Source organism: Sprattus sprattus, assembly GCF_963457725.1.
Source record: "Sprattus sprattus genome assembly, chromosome: 1".
Classification (NCBI taxonomy): Eukaryota; Metazoa; Chordata; class Actinopteri; order Clupeiformes; family Clupeidae; genus Sprattus; species Sprattus sprattus.
The window spans coordinates 25,619,488-25,638,784 of NC_137920.1; the positions used below are offsets into that span (position 1 = coordinate 25,619,488).

The 19,297-nt window shown below is 41.7% G+C and overlaps 1 protein-coding gene across 1 annotated transcript; it reads right to left on the reverse strand.

The window, feature by feature from the left end:
• Positions 1 to 771: 771 nt before the first annotated feature.
• ifngr1 (interferon gamma receptor 1) lies at positions 772 to 15,566 on the reverse strand (the record flags this gene model as incomplete). Its single annotated transcript, XM_080852389.1, has 7 exons — positions 772 to 1,344; positions 1,488 to 1,615; positions 2,240 to 2,405; positions 4,052 to 4,221; positions 4,937 to 5,124; positions 5,544 to 5,676; positions 15,506 to 15,566. 7 exons carry the CDS (start codon positions 15,564 to 15,566, stop codon positions 772 to 774), a joined length of 1,419 nt encoding a protein of 472 aa, XP_080708515.1.
• Positions 15,567 to 19,297: the final 3,731 nt, after the last annotated feature.

A 19,297-nucleotide genomic window follows, 5' to 3' on the forward strand; every position in this document is an offset into this window, starting at 1 on the left:
GCCTTGTCAACTCCAGGAGTAGCAGACAAGAGTTGATCTGGGAGTCGCCAGTGCTGTTGTAAGTCCTGACGCACTAGAGAATGTGTGTCCTTGTTCTTTGGCTAATTGTTTTAGTCCCACCCCTTACTTACAATTTAGCCCTTTTGTTAACATGCATGCATGCTAGCTTATTTTGAATATTTGGCAAGCACCATTTCAGAAGTGCGTAAACCTACAAAGCCCGGGGCTTGCTGAACAAGGTAGCACTAGTACCTCACTCTCCCTCGTCTGCTGAACCAGTGCCTTGAATTGTCATTTATGACTTGCATACAGGAGTCCAGTCTGTCCATGAGGTTCTCTGACCAGCAGATACCCTATGAAACTTTTCAGAGTGTGGTCTTCAACCTTCAACATTTCACATTCAACATGTTCTCAACATGTCACTAAATATGTGCATCAACATAAAAAAACAGCTCAGGGTAGTATATCCTGTCCCAGAATTCCCTTGAAGGTCAATGTAGTCCATCATTCAGATACCTGGAGTCACTCAGTTAAAAGCAGATACTCCTCAGAGAGTGATCGTCCGTCTCTTTAGTGTTCCCACGCAGTCCTGGTGCTGTAAATGGGGAAACAAACTGAGCCGGACCGAGCCATGAACAATTCCAGTGGATCAGCACATTGCTTCAGGAGCACGGACATGAGGGGTGTAGTTTTATTGGCTGTTGAGCTGAAATATCCTGAAACAACCTTTCGCAAAAGTTCAAAGTTCACCCAGCTGCGCACATGCCCAACTTAAGCCACAGGGTCCCTGGCGCTGTAACCTTCCACCCAGTCCCCGGAGCTCATCTCCATGGAGATGACATGACGGGAATCATAATCGGACACCAGCGTCCCTCCTGACCTCTCCAAGAGTTCCGGGTTCGGGGGGTAGTCCGGATCCGTGCTCGACCCATCGCTTGGCCACTCGGTGGATTCAGTATTCCTCTCCTCTTCTTTGTCCCCTGAGCTCATCTCCATGGAATGAGGGGAATCATAATCGGACAACAGCGTCCCTCCTGACCTCTCCAAGAGTTCCGGGTTGGAGGGGTAGTCCGGATCCGTGCTCGACCCATCGCTTGGCCACTCGGTGGACTCAGTATTCCTCTCTTCTTCTTTGTTTTCCGGACTTGCTCCGCCCTGCTGCTCCTGAGTGAGGAGGTGGAAGTGGGAGCAGTCGGCGCTGCTGCGGCCACTGTTCCAGGTGTGGTCCGGCAGGAGCGGGTCTTCTGAGGTTTCCGACGGTGACGGGACCACAGATAGAGGGCTCGGGCTGAAGTTTTCTGAGGGGCCCGGGAGAACGGCTCCTTTTTGGTTCCGGAAAGAGGTCTGTAGAGCGAGAAGTGGAGGAAAAGGATAAAATAAACTAACACTCCAACAAACGCATAAAAGAAAGGAAAAATAAAACGTCCCAGCTGGCCACCTGCCCATGATGGTCTGACATGCATATAGATAACAATAAAGCAATTTACCAAATTCTTGGGGGTGGTGGGGTGGGTTTTGACGATCCTCTTCCTGAACATTACAGCGCCCAAAACAGCGGCCATGACAACAAGGAGTGATGTAAGCACAATTGTCATTGTGATGGACGGAGGGAGACCTGTGGGGAAGCCGCACTTTGATTAGGATATTTTGTGCTTTGGACAGGATCACTGCAATCAGAAAGGACATAAACACACGCAAGCAAACTAAGCAGATGTCACTAAAGCCAGACGGATAGATATCTGACGTATAAATGTCTAGTTTTAAGTCACATGACTTTAGCCAATCAAATACATCCCTCCATTCAGTGCTCCTGAAGCACCATTGCTGATAGGCTGGAATTAGGCTAATTCTTATTGTTTGACCCAACTCCCATTTCCCATTTACAGCGGGAGCCTGGACTGTGTATGAACACCGAACAAACAGCTAGGGTGCCGTGAGGAGAAATTAGATTATAATTGAGGACTTTTAACGTGTCATAACAGCCTGTCAGATAAATTAGCTGTGTATTGGATTATAATTAAGGACTTCTCCTTTAAATGAGTCTTATAACAGTCCTATCTCATGACAACAGAGTAATTAGCTGTGTATTAGATTTTAATTGAGGCCTTCTTTAAATTAGTCTAATAACAGTCCTATGTCATCACAACAGAGTAGTTAGCTGTATATAGGATTATTATTAAGGACTTCTACTTTAAAAAAGTCAAATAAAAGTGTCATAACAGATAAATTAGCCACCCACCCTTCAGCTTTAATCCACTGTAGCAAATCCTAGCAGCACGGACTTCAGCACTCACGATTTGTCCTGACAGGTCAACACAGTACTTGTCCTCTTTGTCTGAAATGTGCAGTTTCTCTTCACAAATGGCTGTCTGATAAGGGCAGCTAAACACTGTGGTTATGTTGCTCTGGAAATACAAACAACACATTAGAATTGCTCCTTCCTGTGCAGGTTTGAGGTTTACATCATAATATAATTTTTGGTCAATTTAACACACAAGTAACAATAGTTGAAAAGATATATACAGTGGGGAAAATAAGTATTTGAACCCCTGCTGATTTCGCAAGTTTTCCACTTGCAAAGAAATGTGTGATCTATAATTGTAATGGTAGGTGTATTTTAACAGTGACAAACAGAATATCAACACAAAAATCCAGAAAACTGCATTTTATAACATTTATGACTTTATTTGCATTTGGTGCAGAAAATAAGTATTTGAACCCCCAAGCAAACAGCAAGAATTCTGGCTCCCAATGACCAGTTATGTGCCCAAGAAGCACACAGATTAGTCCTCATTAGGCCTAACAAGGTACACCTGATCTTAAGTGGTGACGTGTATAAAAGAAACCTGTCCAAAGAATCATACTTCACACCTTCAACCTCACTACCATGGGCAAGACCAAAGAGTTGTCCAAGGACATCAGAGATAAGATTGTAGACCTGCACAAGGCTGGAATGGGCTACAAAACCATTGGCAAGCAGCTTGGTGAGAAGCAGACAACTATTGGTGCGATTATTCGTAAATGGAAGCAACACCAAACAACCGTCAATCGCTCTAGGTCTGGGGCTCCATGCAATATATCGTGCGGTGATCATCCAAAAGGTGCAGAATAACCCCAGAACTACACGGGGAGCTTGTGAATGATCTCAAGGCAGCTGGGACCACAATCACCAAGGAAACCATTGGCAACACACAAGGATGTAATGGTTCGAAGTACTGCAGCACTTGCAAGGTCCCCCTGCTCAAGGAAGCACATGTAAAGGGCAGTCTAAAGTTTGCCAATGAACACTTGAATGATTCTAAGGAGGATTGGGAGACAGGATGTGGTCAGATGAGACCAAAATCAAGCTCTTTGGCATCAACTCGACTTGCTGCCTTTGGAGGGGGAAGAATGCTGAATATGACTCCAAGAACACCATCCCCACCGTCAAGCATGGCGGTGGAAACATTATGCTTTGGGGCTGTTTCTCTTCCAAGGGTACACAATGACTCCACCGCATCGAGGGGACTATGAATGGGGCCATGTAACGTGGAATATTGGGCTTGAACCTCATTCCCTTATTCCCTCCCATTGAAATACAACCTTAAGGATTTTGAGAGGATCTGCAAAGAGGAGTGGACCAAAATCCCTCCTGAGATGTGTGTAAACCTGATGACCAACTACAAGAAACGTCTGATGTCTGTGCTTGCCAACAAGGGTTATTCCACCAAGTACTAACTAAGTCATGTTTTGCTAGGGGTGCAAATACTTATTTTCTGAATCAAATGCAAATAGAGTCATAAATGTTAGAAAATGCAGTTTTCTGGATTTTTTTGTTGAAATTCTGTCTCTCACTGTTAAAATACACCTACCATTACAATTAAAGATCACACATTTTTTTGCAAGTGGCCAAACTTGCGAAATCGGCAGGGGTTCAAATACTTATTTTCCCCACTGTATTAGATATATATATTAGAAAATGTAGTAGCTTAGGTACAGCTACCTTCTTTAAAAACCTTTGGGTTAGCTAATCCTAAAAACGCTCATGCAATAAACCCATGGTCAGGCCAACCTCATCAATCACGTTGTAGCTCAACTTGGAAGTCTCAAGTTTTGGGTCTTTGTTGTCCTTGAGGTACTTGAGGGCCGGAGTGTTCTCATACAGATGCATAGGGTTCTGGAATTTCAGGGTGAGAAATCCGTAATGGTACTCCAAGTTAATGGGTGGAAAGTCCAGTTTACCTGCGGAGGCATCACAGAGGAATAAGGAAAAGGTGGTAAAAGAGTAAGTTCAAGTGTTGGTAAGTAATCGGTTTGTCTGTCTATGAATATACCATCATACATTGACACGCATGGAAAACACCAAGGACACAGAACCCAATAGCAATTGACTGAGAGGAATGTGTTCCTGCTCTTCATGGGTATGGAATCCATGTACTAAACCCTGTTTATTTCCCTTTAAATGGTGCCACATTTGTAAGGAACATGCATTTGGGGGATGAGCAGCAGCGCTGAGTATGTGGGTTGCACCCATGAAAAATTTGCCAAAATTGCTAAATACTAATTGCTAAATGTTATGTTTATGTCTCCAAGCACAGGGCTCTTCCTCATAAGATTCCCCATTTACATTTTCTTCAAAAGAAATCGTTGGTTCCTCAAGAACTCAATCAAGGAATACAAAAATGGCTATGTATTTCCTGCAGTATGTAATTAGTAGTCAGTAGTAATTGTACTCTTTGTTTTTCCTTGTGCTTCATGGCCTAATTCAGTCGGGACTTAACAGTCACAACACAGAAGATTTGGTGTAATTATGATTGGTGTGCCCACAGATCACACAGAGTTGTAGTTACTGTTCAATAAATCCACTTAGCACGTTTATGCTGTTTTTACATACGCTGGGTTCACAGATCTCATTGAATATAAAATAAAAAAATGTAAAATGTAAAAGAGAACTCACACAGCATGATATCCTCTCCGACTCTATTATCATAAGCAAATTCAACAGGCGGAGAGAAGTTGGACGCATGAGTTTTGTTCATAGCCCGAATGATTATGGTAAAGCTGTCATAGTTGACAGGGATGTTATTCAGTCCGCTGGTGATGTTGGCATAGCGATCGACTGATTTGAAGGAGCTCCAGGACTTTCTGCAAAATCACATAGACTCATGATAAACAAGACAGCACCGTTGAAGAAGTATAATAACAGTCCCAACTGATAATAACATTGATAAATACTAAATAATTCTGCTGTCTTTTCATCAACTGGTACAACTGAGACCTAAAACACAGCACAATATATGATATTACTTTATAACAAAATGAAATGCAGTTTTGACCATTATGTGACACAGGGCAGTTCGGCATGCAACTAAAAATAAAAATAAACTAAATCCCTTCCACTGGGCCACTTAGACCACTACACCTGATTGTGTTATACTTGGTGACACAACTGTGATGTGATGATACTTATTTAACAGCCATACATTCGGTACATCTGATGTGCAAATGGTATTAATCTCAATACAATATATATTTTAAAAAAATGTCACATCCGCTTCACTTACCCATCGTTCGACGTAAGGTTTATCTGAAAAAAAGGGGCCACCAGGTGCTCAGAGTAATTCCAGTACACAAACGTCTCAAAGTTGTCACAGCTCACAGTCACATTCTCCGGACTAGGGAGGACAGAGGCTTGACCTTGGGGGGCGGGAAAGATAGTATTGGAAAATGTGTCAAAGATAACCATACAGCAATTTGACATGATTGAAACTAAGCAGACTCAATTGGACATGATTTATTAACACTAACCAGACTCAATGAAATGAATCAGAAAGTTAACTGCACACAAGTGCAATATTTAACATCAAAGACTTTAATGCAACTATAATCCTCTGTAAAAAGTTCCCTCTAAGCCCAAATGTGCACATTTGCAATCACTTCTTTTATGAAAACACTTGTCCTATTGTACTGCATTAATGTGCGTCTGTTTTCCTGTCAGGTCTTCCCTGAGTTGAAAGGAGACCAGTTTTTCTAGTTTAGCCAACCAATCACGTGAGAGTGTGTCACAATGACTGCACACCTAAACAAACTAATTATCAACCAAGTGTGTTAGGGTTTGGGTACTCTAGGCTTCATTGACCAGAGACAGGTGAATCATGAGTCAAGTGCTGATCAGAGATGGATCCTAAAATATTAAGATAAATAATATGATAAAATATTGTATTGAAGCCATTCCCGTGACTTGTAATGTAAGAGGCTTGGCCTGGGTTGAACTTGGGGTGGGTTTTAATGGCACAGAGTCCTTTCACGCTGAGACATCTTATCAGCAAAACTTTGAACTGGGGCAGTTAACAGTGCAATAAAAAGACAATCACGTCACAGGTTCATGTCCAGAAAGAATGTTGTGGTCAGGTCTGTGAGGTAAGAGGCTGTAGCCATGGAGACTGTTTCCAGGGCTGCAGGGCCACTGTCACTCAGTAGATTAGAATTGCTCCTAGGGCCCCCAATAGCCTCCATTGTCATTCCCTGCCCCATGGGTAGAAAAGCTTGTTCAAGCTTGAAATTGACAAAAGTTTTTTTAACTTAAATAATATTTACATTAAAAAAAAAAAAAGACATTGTGTCACATTTACAAAACACAACATTAAACGGCTTTTGGATGCTCCAACCCCCTAAACACCAGACAGTAAGTTAGTTCCATCGCGAGTGATCCATTATCGGTGGTTATTTGGAGAAATACTGAAATACAGAAGAGACGAGAAAAAAAAACTATGAAATCGCAATTTTCGCAAAATTCACAACATGGAGGGAAAGTAAGGACGAAAAGATGTAGAGAGATCCAACCCAGTTTGAGATTCTAATCACACATTAACATTCGGATTAACAGAAAATGTAGTAACGGAAAAGTGCCTGGTATGCCAGATGGCCAGTCCACTCCTGTGCAAATGCAATATAAATATAATTATGGTAGCTCTATAAACATTATTATTTAATAACACACAAAGGTTCACAACATGGAGGGAAAGTCAGGACAAGGAGATGTAGACTAGAGAGATCCAACCCAGGCAATATTCACTACAGTAACATGGCCTATTGTTTTAAGTTACTACGGCTACATCCAACACCATCACTCTTTCACCTAGTTCACTAGTTGCCGTGTTAGAAACATTTGTCTGGTGCTGACCTTGAAAACAATGGGTTATCTTGTGGGAAGGGCATTTAATGGGTGAGTGGCCATTCCAATGTGCATATCCTAGCACACCTTGCATTCATGAGAACCTGTTACCCTGGCTTACCCATGCATTCTCCTGTCCTCTGTCAGTGGTGTGTATCAAAACACAAACAGGTCCCTGCCATCTCATCTCTAAAAAGACTCTAACCAGTATTTTTCTACTTTAAAAACACATTTTTGTATTCCTTGTTTACATAAGAATCTGTTACCCTGGTGTGCCCATATATTCTCCGGTAAGTGGTATAACAGATACCTGCCATCTCAACCCAGCATTGAAACATGCAGCTCTAAAAAGACTTTTTAAAAAAAAAACACTCCAGTAGTTTTGAACCTTGGCCCTCAATTGTAAAGAAACTGTAGAAAAATTCTGATTTAATTCTATGTGTTTGTGTGTGTGTGTGTGTGTGTGTGTGTGTGTGTGTATCCTCTGATGAAGTGTGTATGGTTCAAGTGTGTATGGTAAGTATGTAAAGTGTGCATATGTTTATCATCTGGTAAAGTGTGTATGGTTAGTATGTAAAGTGTGTGTATGTATATCATTACATTTACATTTAGGAATTAAGCAGACACTTTTATCCAAAGCGACGTACAACAAGCGAGAACAGTCAAGCTACGAGCAATAGAGACCTAGTGTTACAATAAATACTATTTTACATAATAAATACAAAAAAAGTGCAGGAATGTAACTGCTGTAAGTGCAAGTTAAGTACTAGTAGAAGTGCAAGTTAGGAAGGGAGGGGGGGGCTCTTTGAAGAGTTGGGTCTTCAAGAGCTTCTTTAAAGGTAGAGACGGGCGTCCCTGCTCTGGTAGTTTTAGGCAGCTCTTTCCACCAACGTGGAACACTTGCAAGGGGTCAACTACAACCGGCTTGATGGTAGGCTACTTTCTGTCATTGATTCTCCTAATGTAGCTTGATTGTTACTCCACACTTGTGAGTAGCTTCGGATAAAGGTGTCTGCTAAATGCATTAATGAACTGTACACGTTGGGTGTGGATGGGGCAGAGATACATAAATAAATGTGGTGACAGCTTCTTTGTGCTCCTCATTGAACAGACACAGTAAATACACTGCATTCCATCGTGTCACATTCTTTACATTAAAATGTGTTCAGTCAGGTCTGGGAGAGAAGAGGCAGTAGCCATGGAGACTGTTTCCAGGGCTGCAGGGCCACTGTCACTCAGTAGATTAGAACTGCTCCTAGGGCCCCCTATAGCCTCCATTGTCTATCCCTGCCCCATGGGTAGATATCTGAGGCATTCATCTGTACAGTGCTTTGAGTGCTCTATGAGTGAAAGAGTGCTATATAAATTTAGTCCATTTACTGTTGATTAGATCATTAGTGATAGAGTCACTGAGTTTACAGAGAGTTCTGAGAAACCATGTTCACACAGAGAGAGAGAGAGAGAGAGAGAGAGAGAGAGACGGAGAGAGAGAGAGAGAGAGAGAGAGAGAGACGGAGAGAGAGAGAGAGAGAGAGAGAGAGAGAGAGAGAGAGAGAGAGAGAGAGAGAGAGAGAGAGAGAGAGAGAGAGAGACTGTGACAACAGAGAGTGAGACAGAGAGACAGAGAGAGAGAGATGCGGTCACAGATGCTGATGCAGCAGAAAAGAATGATGTTTCCCTCTGGCAATAACTTTTTTCAATCTCTGCAAAGAAGCCGTCAGCCTGCTGTTGAGCAACACACCTCCACACACTCATTTCCTGAAGTGACTAACAGGACTACTGACAACATCAGTTCAAGAGGGCACATAAAAAAGACAGACATATTTTGTTTGGCAGAGGTACAGATTCAGGGGTGCGCCAAAGATTCTGATGCGCTGGTGATAGACGTAGGAGATACAGTATAAGAGGGAATTTTGAAGAACTGACTCAAAATAGATTATTCCAGGATTTCCAGGATTAAGAAGGTTTTTGGTGACACATTGAGTCAATCTGTAGGCCTATGTTGAGTTTTTAAGGTCTCATTAGGCCACACAGAGCTGTGGTGGAACTTAACTACTCAAGTACTGAGGTGGTTAGAAACCGAGGGAATCCTTTTTGTGACACATTCCATTCTATGTTTACAGCAACGTTAAGGAGTTCTGTTCCAAAACTAGCAACATTTTCAGTGAAGTACAATTGTTGACAGACATTTTTTTTTTTTTTACATTGAATACATAATTTCTCCAAGTTTAAGTTCTCCTATTTGATTAGGAACTCTTTAAGTGGTCAACCATGACTTCCTGTTTTATTGAAGTATAAATATGAAGTGACACAGGCCAAATTGCCTTAGTCTTTCATCACTATGGAAAAGACCAGTGTGACGAAAGGTTATTGAGCTGCACAAATCAGGAAATGGATATATACGAAAATCTCTAAAAAGTTGAAAATACCCATTTCCACTATCATGGCAATAATTAAAAACTTTAAACCGAAAGGAGAGCTTAAGAATCAGCCTGGAAGAGGACGTGTGTGTACATTGACCCCACGCAACGTGAGGAGGATGGTTTGACTGGCAAAATAATCTCCAAGGATCACAGCTGGAGAATTGCAGAGGTTTGTCGAGTCTGTCGGGTCACAAAGTCTCCAAAACTACCATCAGACGCCACCTACATCACCAGAAGTTGGGAGGGTTGCCAGAAAAAAGCCTCTGCTGCCAATCAACCACAAACTAAAGCGCCAGATGAGACCAAAATAGAGCGTTTTGACAACAAACATCAAAGGTGGGTTTGGCATCGACAGAAAGATAGCCATACAGAAAAGCACCTCATACCCACTGACAAGGAGGGTGGCGGGCCTTTGATGCTGTGGGGCTGTTTTTCTTCCAAAGGCCCTGGACATATTGTTAGGATACATGGTATCATGGACTCCAACAAATACCAGCAGATATTAAATGAAAACCTAACAGCCTCTGCCAGGAAGCTTAAAATGGGCCGTGGTTGGACGTTCCAACAGGACCATGATCCAAAGCACACTTCAAAAATGGTTCACCAACCGCAGAATGAAGGTTTTGCCATGGCCATCACAGTCCCCGACCTATACCCCATTGAGAATCTGTGGGATGAGCTGAAGAGGAGAGATCACAAGTGTCAAACTCAGAATCTGAAGAATCTGGAGAGATACTGTATGGTGGAATGGTCTCAGATCCCGTGCCACGTGTTCACCAACCTCATCACGCTGATAGGAGAAGACTCAGGGCTTTTATCTTGGCAAAGGGAGGCTGCACAAAATATTAAATGAAGGGGTGCGAATAATTGTGGCACACATATTTTTGAGAAAAATATTTGTTTCATGATAAGAAATTAATGTTTCTTTAAATTATATTACTTCAATTAAAGATTAGATTCCATAAAAAAGAAAAAGCACCTCAGTCATGTTCTTAGGAGTGGCAAAGATGGTATTTATCTGTCCTTCACATGACCATATGCTATCAAAATGAATTTGAGGATGGCAACCAAAACTAGTTGCTTACAAAACCATACCTCAAAAAGTGTCAAATTGTTGCAAAGTGTTTCTTTAAGATAGGCCTATAATAGAAAGAGCAAGTTACTTAAACCAGGTATTCTCACTCTCAGGGTTAAAATCTTGGTTACCCTACATTACCCTACATTATAAACTAGGCCTTTAAGAGCAAGTGAAGGTGAAGTCCTTAGTTGCTCACTGAAACTGCACACGCAAAGGCCACCGTTGTTTGCCAAAAACTGAAATCATACACAATGTTTTGAACAGGTGTTACGTCCTAATGATACTTATTTAGGTCTCCTGGCTCACAATGGGGGGTGGATGGATGGATGGATGGATGAATGAAGTCCTGGAACAAGCACTCTAACCATTACATCAGGTAAGAACTAGTATTCAATGAGAGGAGGAGCGCACGATGCGAGTCGACTCACTTGGTGAATGAGACGCGCATTGCATGCGATCTGAGGCGTAGCGCACGAAGAGAGTCGCTCGAGGCGCATTGCGTGCGCACATTGCCTAATAAACGTGGTTGACTCTTATTAACCCTTGTATGGTATTCATTTTTTTGTTACACAGAAGGTATTGCGGGTCTGGTGGACCCGGTCGATTTTTGGGTGTTTAATTCCGTACAATCAAACATTTTTTTGGGTAAAACACTCAACAGATATTTACTTCATCTCAATTACAACCAATATGAACAGCAAATATGGTTGATATTGGCCCTCTAGCTTTGTTATATCACATTTATGAATTCAAGTGCCACCCGTTTTTTTTTTTTTTTTTACAAAAATCAAGAAAATCAAGATATCAGTGGACAAAATTCAACAAATTTACAAATGAAGCAAGGGTTTCATATCTATTTGATTTATGTGAATTACATTTGAAAACAGGTCATTTTACATAGCTCAATATGGGTGGTTGGGGCACCAGCATAGTCCTCCTGAATCCTCCTGATGGTGGCTTCAGAGGCTGAGATTCTTGGAACATGTTGTCTTCTCAGGGTTTAAAGGTTTCCCCAGTGTCTTTCCCAGTTCCTTGAGAAAAAGGCTTATCCTCTGGAGCTTCCCTCTCTTCCAATCCGGGTTCAGTGCCATCCAGTTGACAAAGGCGTTGTACGTCAAGATGTCCAATATGTAAAATAAAATCGGCAGTGGCCAGTGTAGGGTCCTCCTTTTGCAGCTGTAGGCAGACACCAGCTTGTCCATGTTGTTTACCCCACCTTTTGTGGCATTTTAATCCATGTTGATCTCTGGTTTTTGGTGCTCCAGGCCAGAGATTCTCCCATCCGTGTGCAGTGTACTCATGAGTACAACATTCTTGCGTTTCTTTGGCACATAGGATACCAGGGACGCCTCAGCCGTGTACATACATTTAGAAGAGTTGACAGGCCTGTTCTATGTAGGCAGCAGCTGGGGTGGGAGCTCAGATCTGTTTTTCCTTATTGTTCCCACCATGGTCAGCTCCTGTCCAAGCTTGTAGGATGTAAAAAAAAAAATTGCATGTGATGTTGTGTCCACTGAGTCCCTCAGCCATGTCCAGGACAACTCTCATTCCTTGATTTTTCTCAGGGTGTCCTCATCAGGTTACCCTATGTAGATTTGTAAGTTCAAGCATATGAGGAAGTCGCATCACAGAGGCAGCCTAGATCTTTATACCATATTTTGCAAGTTTATAATGTCTAAAGGGGCAGGGGCCCCTAAATGGCATCTGCGGCAGAAACACAAAACTCTTAATCTAACTTACTCACACACTCACTCAATCACACACACATACTTACAAACAAGGTCCACATACACACAAACACACACAAGTGTGCGTGCACACACACAAACAAACACACACACACACACACACTTGCAGGCACACTCACATACACACGCGGGGCAAACACACACACACACAAACACACAAACAAACACACAAACACACACACACACACACACACACACACACACACACACACACACACACACACACACACTTACAGCAGTGAAAGTGAAAACGGGTCCCACAGACCCGAATACCATACAAGGGTTAAAGCTCGAAAGAAAAATAAAATTCACAATGCAATTTATTTCAATGTGATTTATTTCTTAAAAAAGACTTTACAAGATCAACATCACAATGACTAATGGTGCAACAGTGTCTTCAAGAACTGTCCGTCGAAAACTGGGAGAAGAAGGTTTTTTTGGCAGAATAGCAGCAAAGAAACATTACTGAAAGAGAACAATTGAGTGTAACGCCTGAATTTTGCAAAAGAACACAAGAAATGGACAAAGAAAGATTGGTTTAAGTGTTGTGTACTGATGAGTCCAGGTTTGAATAGTTTGGCAACAAGCAAAGCGTGGATGTTCCACGAAGTGAGGGGGAGAGATATAAAAATGAGTGTCTCTTGCCAACAGTTTACAAGGAGGGGGTAGTATTATAGTGTGAGGTGCAATTTAAGCCTCAGGAACAGGTGACTTTGGCTAAATTGATGGCATCATGGATACAAAAGTATACCACAACATTCTGGTGAGGCACAGAGTTCCTTCTTGGAGACATCTTATTGAGCCTGGATTTATTTTCCAAGAGGACAATGACCCTAAACATTATTTTAACTATTGCCGGATCTACTGGCGACAAGGAATCTGCTGGAACATTGAAAATGATGGACCGGCCCTCTCAAAGTCTGGACTTCAAACCCATCAAGCAAATTCGGGGCAAGTTGGAAAATAAACTCGACAGATCTATTGGAAATTCCAAGGAAAGCCTTTGGCTTGAGTTGCAGAAGGCATGGGATAACATTTGTGTTGAAGTTCTCAAGAAATATATTGACTCTATGCCAGAGAGATGTGCTGCTGTAATTGCTGCAAAAGGTGGGCGTACCACATATTAAATAATAAAAGTGGATAAAAACAGTAGGACTCACTTCATCTGATATTTGTTGTGCTCAGAACAGCCATCTGCATGTTTCATGAACATTATGAAATTAAATCATGTTTTGGAGGCAAAAAAAGGTAATTATTCTCAGATCTGTCAGGTGTTCTAATAATTTTGGCCACCACTGTATATCTTATCATGCCTCTTACCTCATTCATAACTTCTATTGCTACCTTCACATGTACTTACTCCTGCATCAGCCCTTTGCATCTACCTCTATCATATCTGCACTAATGACCAACTATTGCTGCCAATGTTACTACTGCTCATACCCCATATATCTTGTACTGTCATATCTGTACTGTATAGGTACATCCCATCTATTTATTTTATATTACCACTATAGAATATAGAATAGCCTACTCTGAACTCTTGCTATCTGTACTTCTGGTAAGAACCCGTTGTCTCAGTACTTGCACTCTGTGCAATGACAATAAAGTTGAATCTAATCTAATCTAATTTTTTGACGTCTTGATTTTTGGGGAAGTTCATGTGTAAAGCTGACCACAACCCCCTGTGTGCGCCAGTGTTGTCAATCACATGTGCGCGCGCAACATTTGCGTCATATTATCATTGTCAACTTGTGGGAGTTGTATTGTTTAACGGTGAGTTCTTTGGTAGATTAAATTGTAAACTTTAAATACAAATGCTAGTACAACTTATATACATTATCTGTAAGGTTGTCAGTGTGCAGTGGTAATGTAAGTTGGATTCGTTTTCGTTTTTTCCGTGGAAATAAATGACAATGCTTGACCATATAGCTATTTGATTTGTCTCTTTAAAAAAATAAATGACAATGCTTGACCGTGTAGCTATTTGTTTTGTCTCTTTAAAAAAATAAATGACATTGCTTGACCGTGTAGCTATTTGTTTTGTCTGTGAGAAAGAGTAAGAGCTTTAATAAGAGTCTCAACCACGTTTATAGTAGCCTAGGCTATGTGCGCCGTGTCAACCACGTTTATTAGGCAATGCGCAATGCGCCTCGAGCGGCCCGCTTCGTGCGCTACGCCTCAGATCGCATGCAATGCGCGTCTCATTCACCAGATGAGGCGTAGCGCATCGTGCGCTCCTCCTCTTATTGAATACCGGAACTTAGCTCATTACATAACCTACTGATCTGTATCTGTTGCCCATAACCTTGCCTTCTCTAATTCTAGTTTATCGACATGCTTAGCCTATTTTAACCTTAACTGCACGTTTACGTTTCATTGGACTAACATTAAATTAAGTTACATTTAGAAGATAAAGAGAAGAAGTCACCCAATATAGACCGTACACTGCATATGTTGTTAGGGTTATCAAGACTTTTGACGGACTATAGAAACGATAAACGCTTAATTTGAAACCAGTCATGTGAAAGTCCTTTTATGTAAGTGCGAGTCTCGTAATCTATTACAGAGAAATGACTGCCGAGGCTAATGTCTAACCCACTCCTTACCCTTTTATGGCAGTTCAATTTAAATGTACAAAGAGTTGGAAAGTCGCCGACTTCGTACTTTACGTGGGTGGATGCGAAAAGTTAGACGGACTGGTTCAATTTGATAAGACTTACACATGTTCAAACTTGAAATTGCCAAATCACAACCTGCACTAGACTTATTTTATCTTAGTTCAAACACCACTTGTATATCATGACCGGCGTTGCCCCAAATGTTTCTCACTTACTAAAGTCACAAACTTTTCACGCGCCCGAAGAGTAGGCTAAACAACCGGCATCTGAGGTAAGAAAGCGTTTCACTCATAGTCTGCTCTGAACTGATGTGGTATTTTTTTTTTATTTGACTGGACTTTTTTGGATATTATAGTATAATATTTCGCCCGACCACTGATCACAATGAAGTTAACACACATTTACTAGACAACGTCACAAAACTTTCCTGAATCATATGGGAAATCAATTTGACTGTAAATTGCCTGGTTTTGGGAACTCACCGGAATCCGGAGAAGTTAGAACTCCAACTGCACATATTAAACCCCAGACGGTAAAATCCATCACGAGTGATCCAATATCGGTGGTTGTTTAGAGAAAAAACGGATATATTCTTACAACAGAACTGGCAGAGTCGAGAGGGAAAAACATGAAATCCCAAAAGATTGCTTGGCTTCCTAGCAACACTAGCTAATTTAGACTAATAATTTTCTCTCGAGAGTATCCCTATCCGATCAAGGCAGGGGCAGGTGCCTAACACAACATGTAGCCTGGAGATTCAATGGACCGGGGCTAAAGGTAAGGAACACAAACGGGTAGGAGGCGCATCTACAAGTCTTAAAAAAAGCGTGCGCACCCTGACGCCGAGACGCAGTTACTTCCGGATAAAGGTAGACCATGCGCCTTGCCGTTGCCAAATTTGCTACCCAAAACTACCCAGACTTTCCTCACAAAGAAAGTAGGATATACAAAGTGCGTCATGGGTAACGTATTTAGACACAATTAACAAGTTTCTATCTCTTAGAATATAGAAATAATAGAATAGATGGTCCTACATTTAAAAAATAAGTATAGTGACGTGTTTGCAAGCATCTACACAAGCGAGAATGAAATGTCTTTATGGTAGCCTATAAGATGGGAACATTTTAGGTTATGTTTAAGTTTTTTTGATGTTTTTTAGCGACCTCACAAATAGACCGACTTTGAAAATGCAACTACCCCACCTGTTGGTCGTGGTCATGTTCTTGCAGTCTAGAAAGTATGCCTTTCACGATTAGCCTGTGAGTGAATGCGGAATAACCCAGCATGAGGTGACCAAGTAGTTTAGATTGCACTGTGCACAAGCTGCACGGAACCCTGGGATCCACCGATATGCTGACCTCTCTATAAACCCCAGGTCCCGTGAATGGCTTGCACAGTGGGGTGTACACAGTGGTGTAGTAAAGGGTATACGCAGGTATACGGAGTATACCCACTTATATTTCAGTCAGCATTGAGTATACCCACTTCTAAAAACAGAGCGTTTATCCTGTGCTGTATGGGCTGCTTTAAAAAAAGTTAAGAGTATACCCACTTCCCCAGGGACCAGGTAAGGCCTAGGACGCGACCTGGCACTCCGCGAGTGGGCGAGACACTCCACTCCACTGAGGCGCACTTCACCTAGGACGCGGGTCTGGCACTCTGCGCCGCATTGCATAGAGACAGGGTCGCGGGCGCTCATGAGACTCTTATTAAAGATCTTAGCCTACTATATACGTTGTTGAGACTCTTATTAAAGATCTAACTCATTCTCACAAAGACAAAACAAATAGCTGCACGTAGCCTATAAACGTTGTTTTAGACTCTTATTAAAGATCTTACTCATTCTCGTGGTTGAAAGTCGGTAACAAAACAGAGACAAATAGCTACACGGTCAAGCAATGTAATTTATTACGTTTTACGAATCCAACTGCACACTCACAACCTTACAGATAATGTATAGAAGTTGTACTAGCATTTGTATTCAAAGTTTACACTTTAATCTGCCAAAGTACTCACCGTTTAACAATACAACTTCCTCAACATTGGTGCAACATTGGCGCCCACATGTGATTGACAACACTGGCGCACACATGTGATATCACACAGGGGGTTGGCCAAAAATCAAGAGGTCAAAAAATTACATTAGATTAGATTCAACTTCATTGTCATTGCACAGAGTACAAAATTGACCAAAAATCAAGAGGTCAAAAAATGACATTATGACATTAGATTAGATTCAACTTTATTGTCATTGCACAGAGTACAAGCGCCCAGGCGCGGAGTGCCACAGACCCGCGTCCTAGGTGAGGCGCGCCTCATTCACAAAGTGGAAAGTCTCACCCACTCGCGGAGTGCCAGATCGCGTCCCGGGCTTTATCTCCAGGGACCACTAAACCACTGGGTGTACAGCTGGATGCAGCTGGATGGAGGCAGCCTTTTTTAACAATTTCAGTGCCCAGTCTGACTCAGTGTTGTTCTGTGCATCTGACAACAAAAGAGTTGAACTCGAACAGTCATATCACATGGATTTCTAACAGAGTAAATATGGGCACTCCTAGTCACTCTAGAGTGCTGTGCTTTAATGCCCAATGATCTAATAAACACACACACACACACACACACACACACACACACACACACACACACACACAAATCCGATACCCCCTGAATAAACTAGACTATTTTGCAGAATTCAAACCATTGTACAGTATACTGGGATCACATTCAGTCTAATCACCGCATAGGCCAAATGCAATCTGCATCAACACATTGGCCGTTTCTGCTCTAAACCGCCATCCAATCAAATCCCTGTGATACGCTCGGCCATGACAATTCTGCTGTCGGCTTTATGTGCTCACTGGAAAAACGTAGCCACTGCTACACACATACACTCTGTCTGTGTCACACACACATACACGCTTGCGCACACACACTCTCTCTCTCACTGTCTCTTTTTCTCTTTCCCTCTCTTTCTCGGTGTTGTGTGTGTGTCTTTCACCCATACTCTCTCTCTCTCTCACACACTCTTACACCCAAACCTGTTTGCATTCCATGCAGTCTATTCTGATTGTAAATGCTGATTTCGTTTTTTTAGTGACAGGTTGCATTGTATCATGTTTTCAAATCATTCAATCATCGGAAATACACATTTGATATTAAATACATTTATGTGGAGTTATTTATACTCTTACTTTTCTTTTGTTTCCACCAAAGCACACACACATACAAAGCTCAATACACACACACACACACACACACACACACACACACACACACACACACACACACACACACACATACACACACACACAATCAGCTCTTACTTACTAGCCGGTACATTGATGTTTAAAAAGATCCTTGGCATTCAATATGACTGAATAGAAACAGTTTTGTGTGCTTTCAGTGCTTGATATGTAACATGTTAACAAATGACACATGTAAGACGAGCAGTAAGCAAAGTAAGACTAAGACGTAAAGGCCCATAGTCTGCTCTATAGAAGTTGAAATAATTCTGTAGTGAGAACACATTCAAGCATACAGGCTTAAGGCCAGGATGATCAACCAAGCACGCTGGTTGGTTCTGAAGCTGCAGTAGTCTTCTTGGAACTGTGTATGTGAAAGAGTAAAGTGACATGGAATATAAAAGAGATGATGACTACATAATTACAATGTCATTCACACATTGTATTTGTACATAAACACACTGTATTTGTTACATACTCGTACCGTCGTACATGAACACACTGTATTTACATACTCAAATTGCTAGCATTGAGTTGTCTTCGACACAGCCAGCAAGACTGTACAACCTCAGACAATATGCAAACATACCAAAAGAATTCTCAAAATGACATAAACTTAACTAACCATTCAGAAACGTACTGTTGAATTCTTAATTCTCAACTTGTCAACTTGAGCCTCTTTCTGGTTCATTGTGCGACTCTGGTTGAAAACTGTTTCTCCAATATTTCTCCCAGGGTACCTTGCTGAACAAGATCGAGAATTTAGGCTTAAATGCTCACCATTTCCTTTCCTATGACAGCTCCAAACCTTACCTGGGCGAGCACAAACCCTGTGTAGGAAGGGGGAGGGGTTCGCTGGCTCCTTAGTTTTTAAAGGAACAGGCACTCAAAACAGGTCGCCCTCAACCTGCTGTTTCAGACAGGTATAAAAGGGTGCTGATTCACTTGATCCTTGTGGTATTTTGACCAGAAGTATGTAACAGATATTTCACCCCAAGGAACCGTATCAAATTGTGGTGAAATGGGCACACA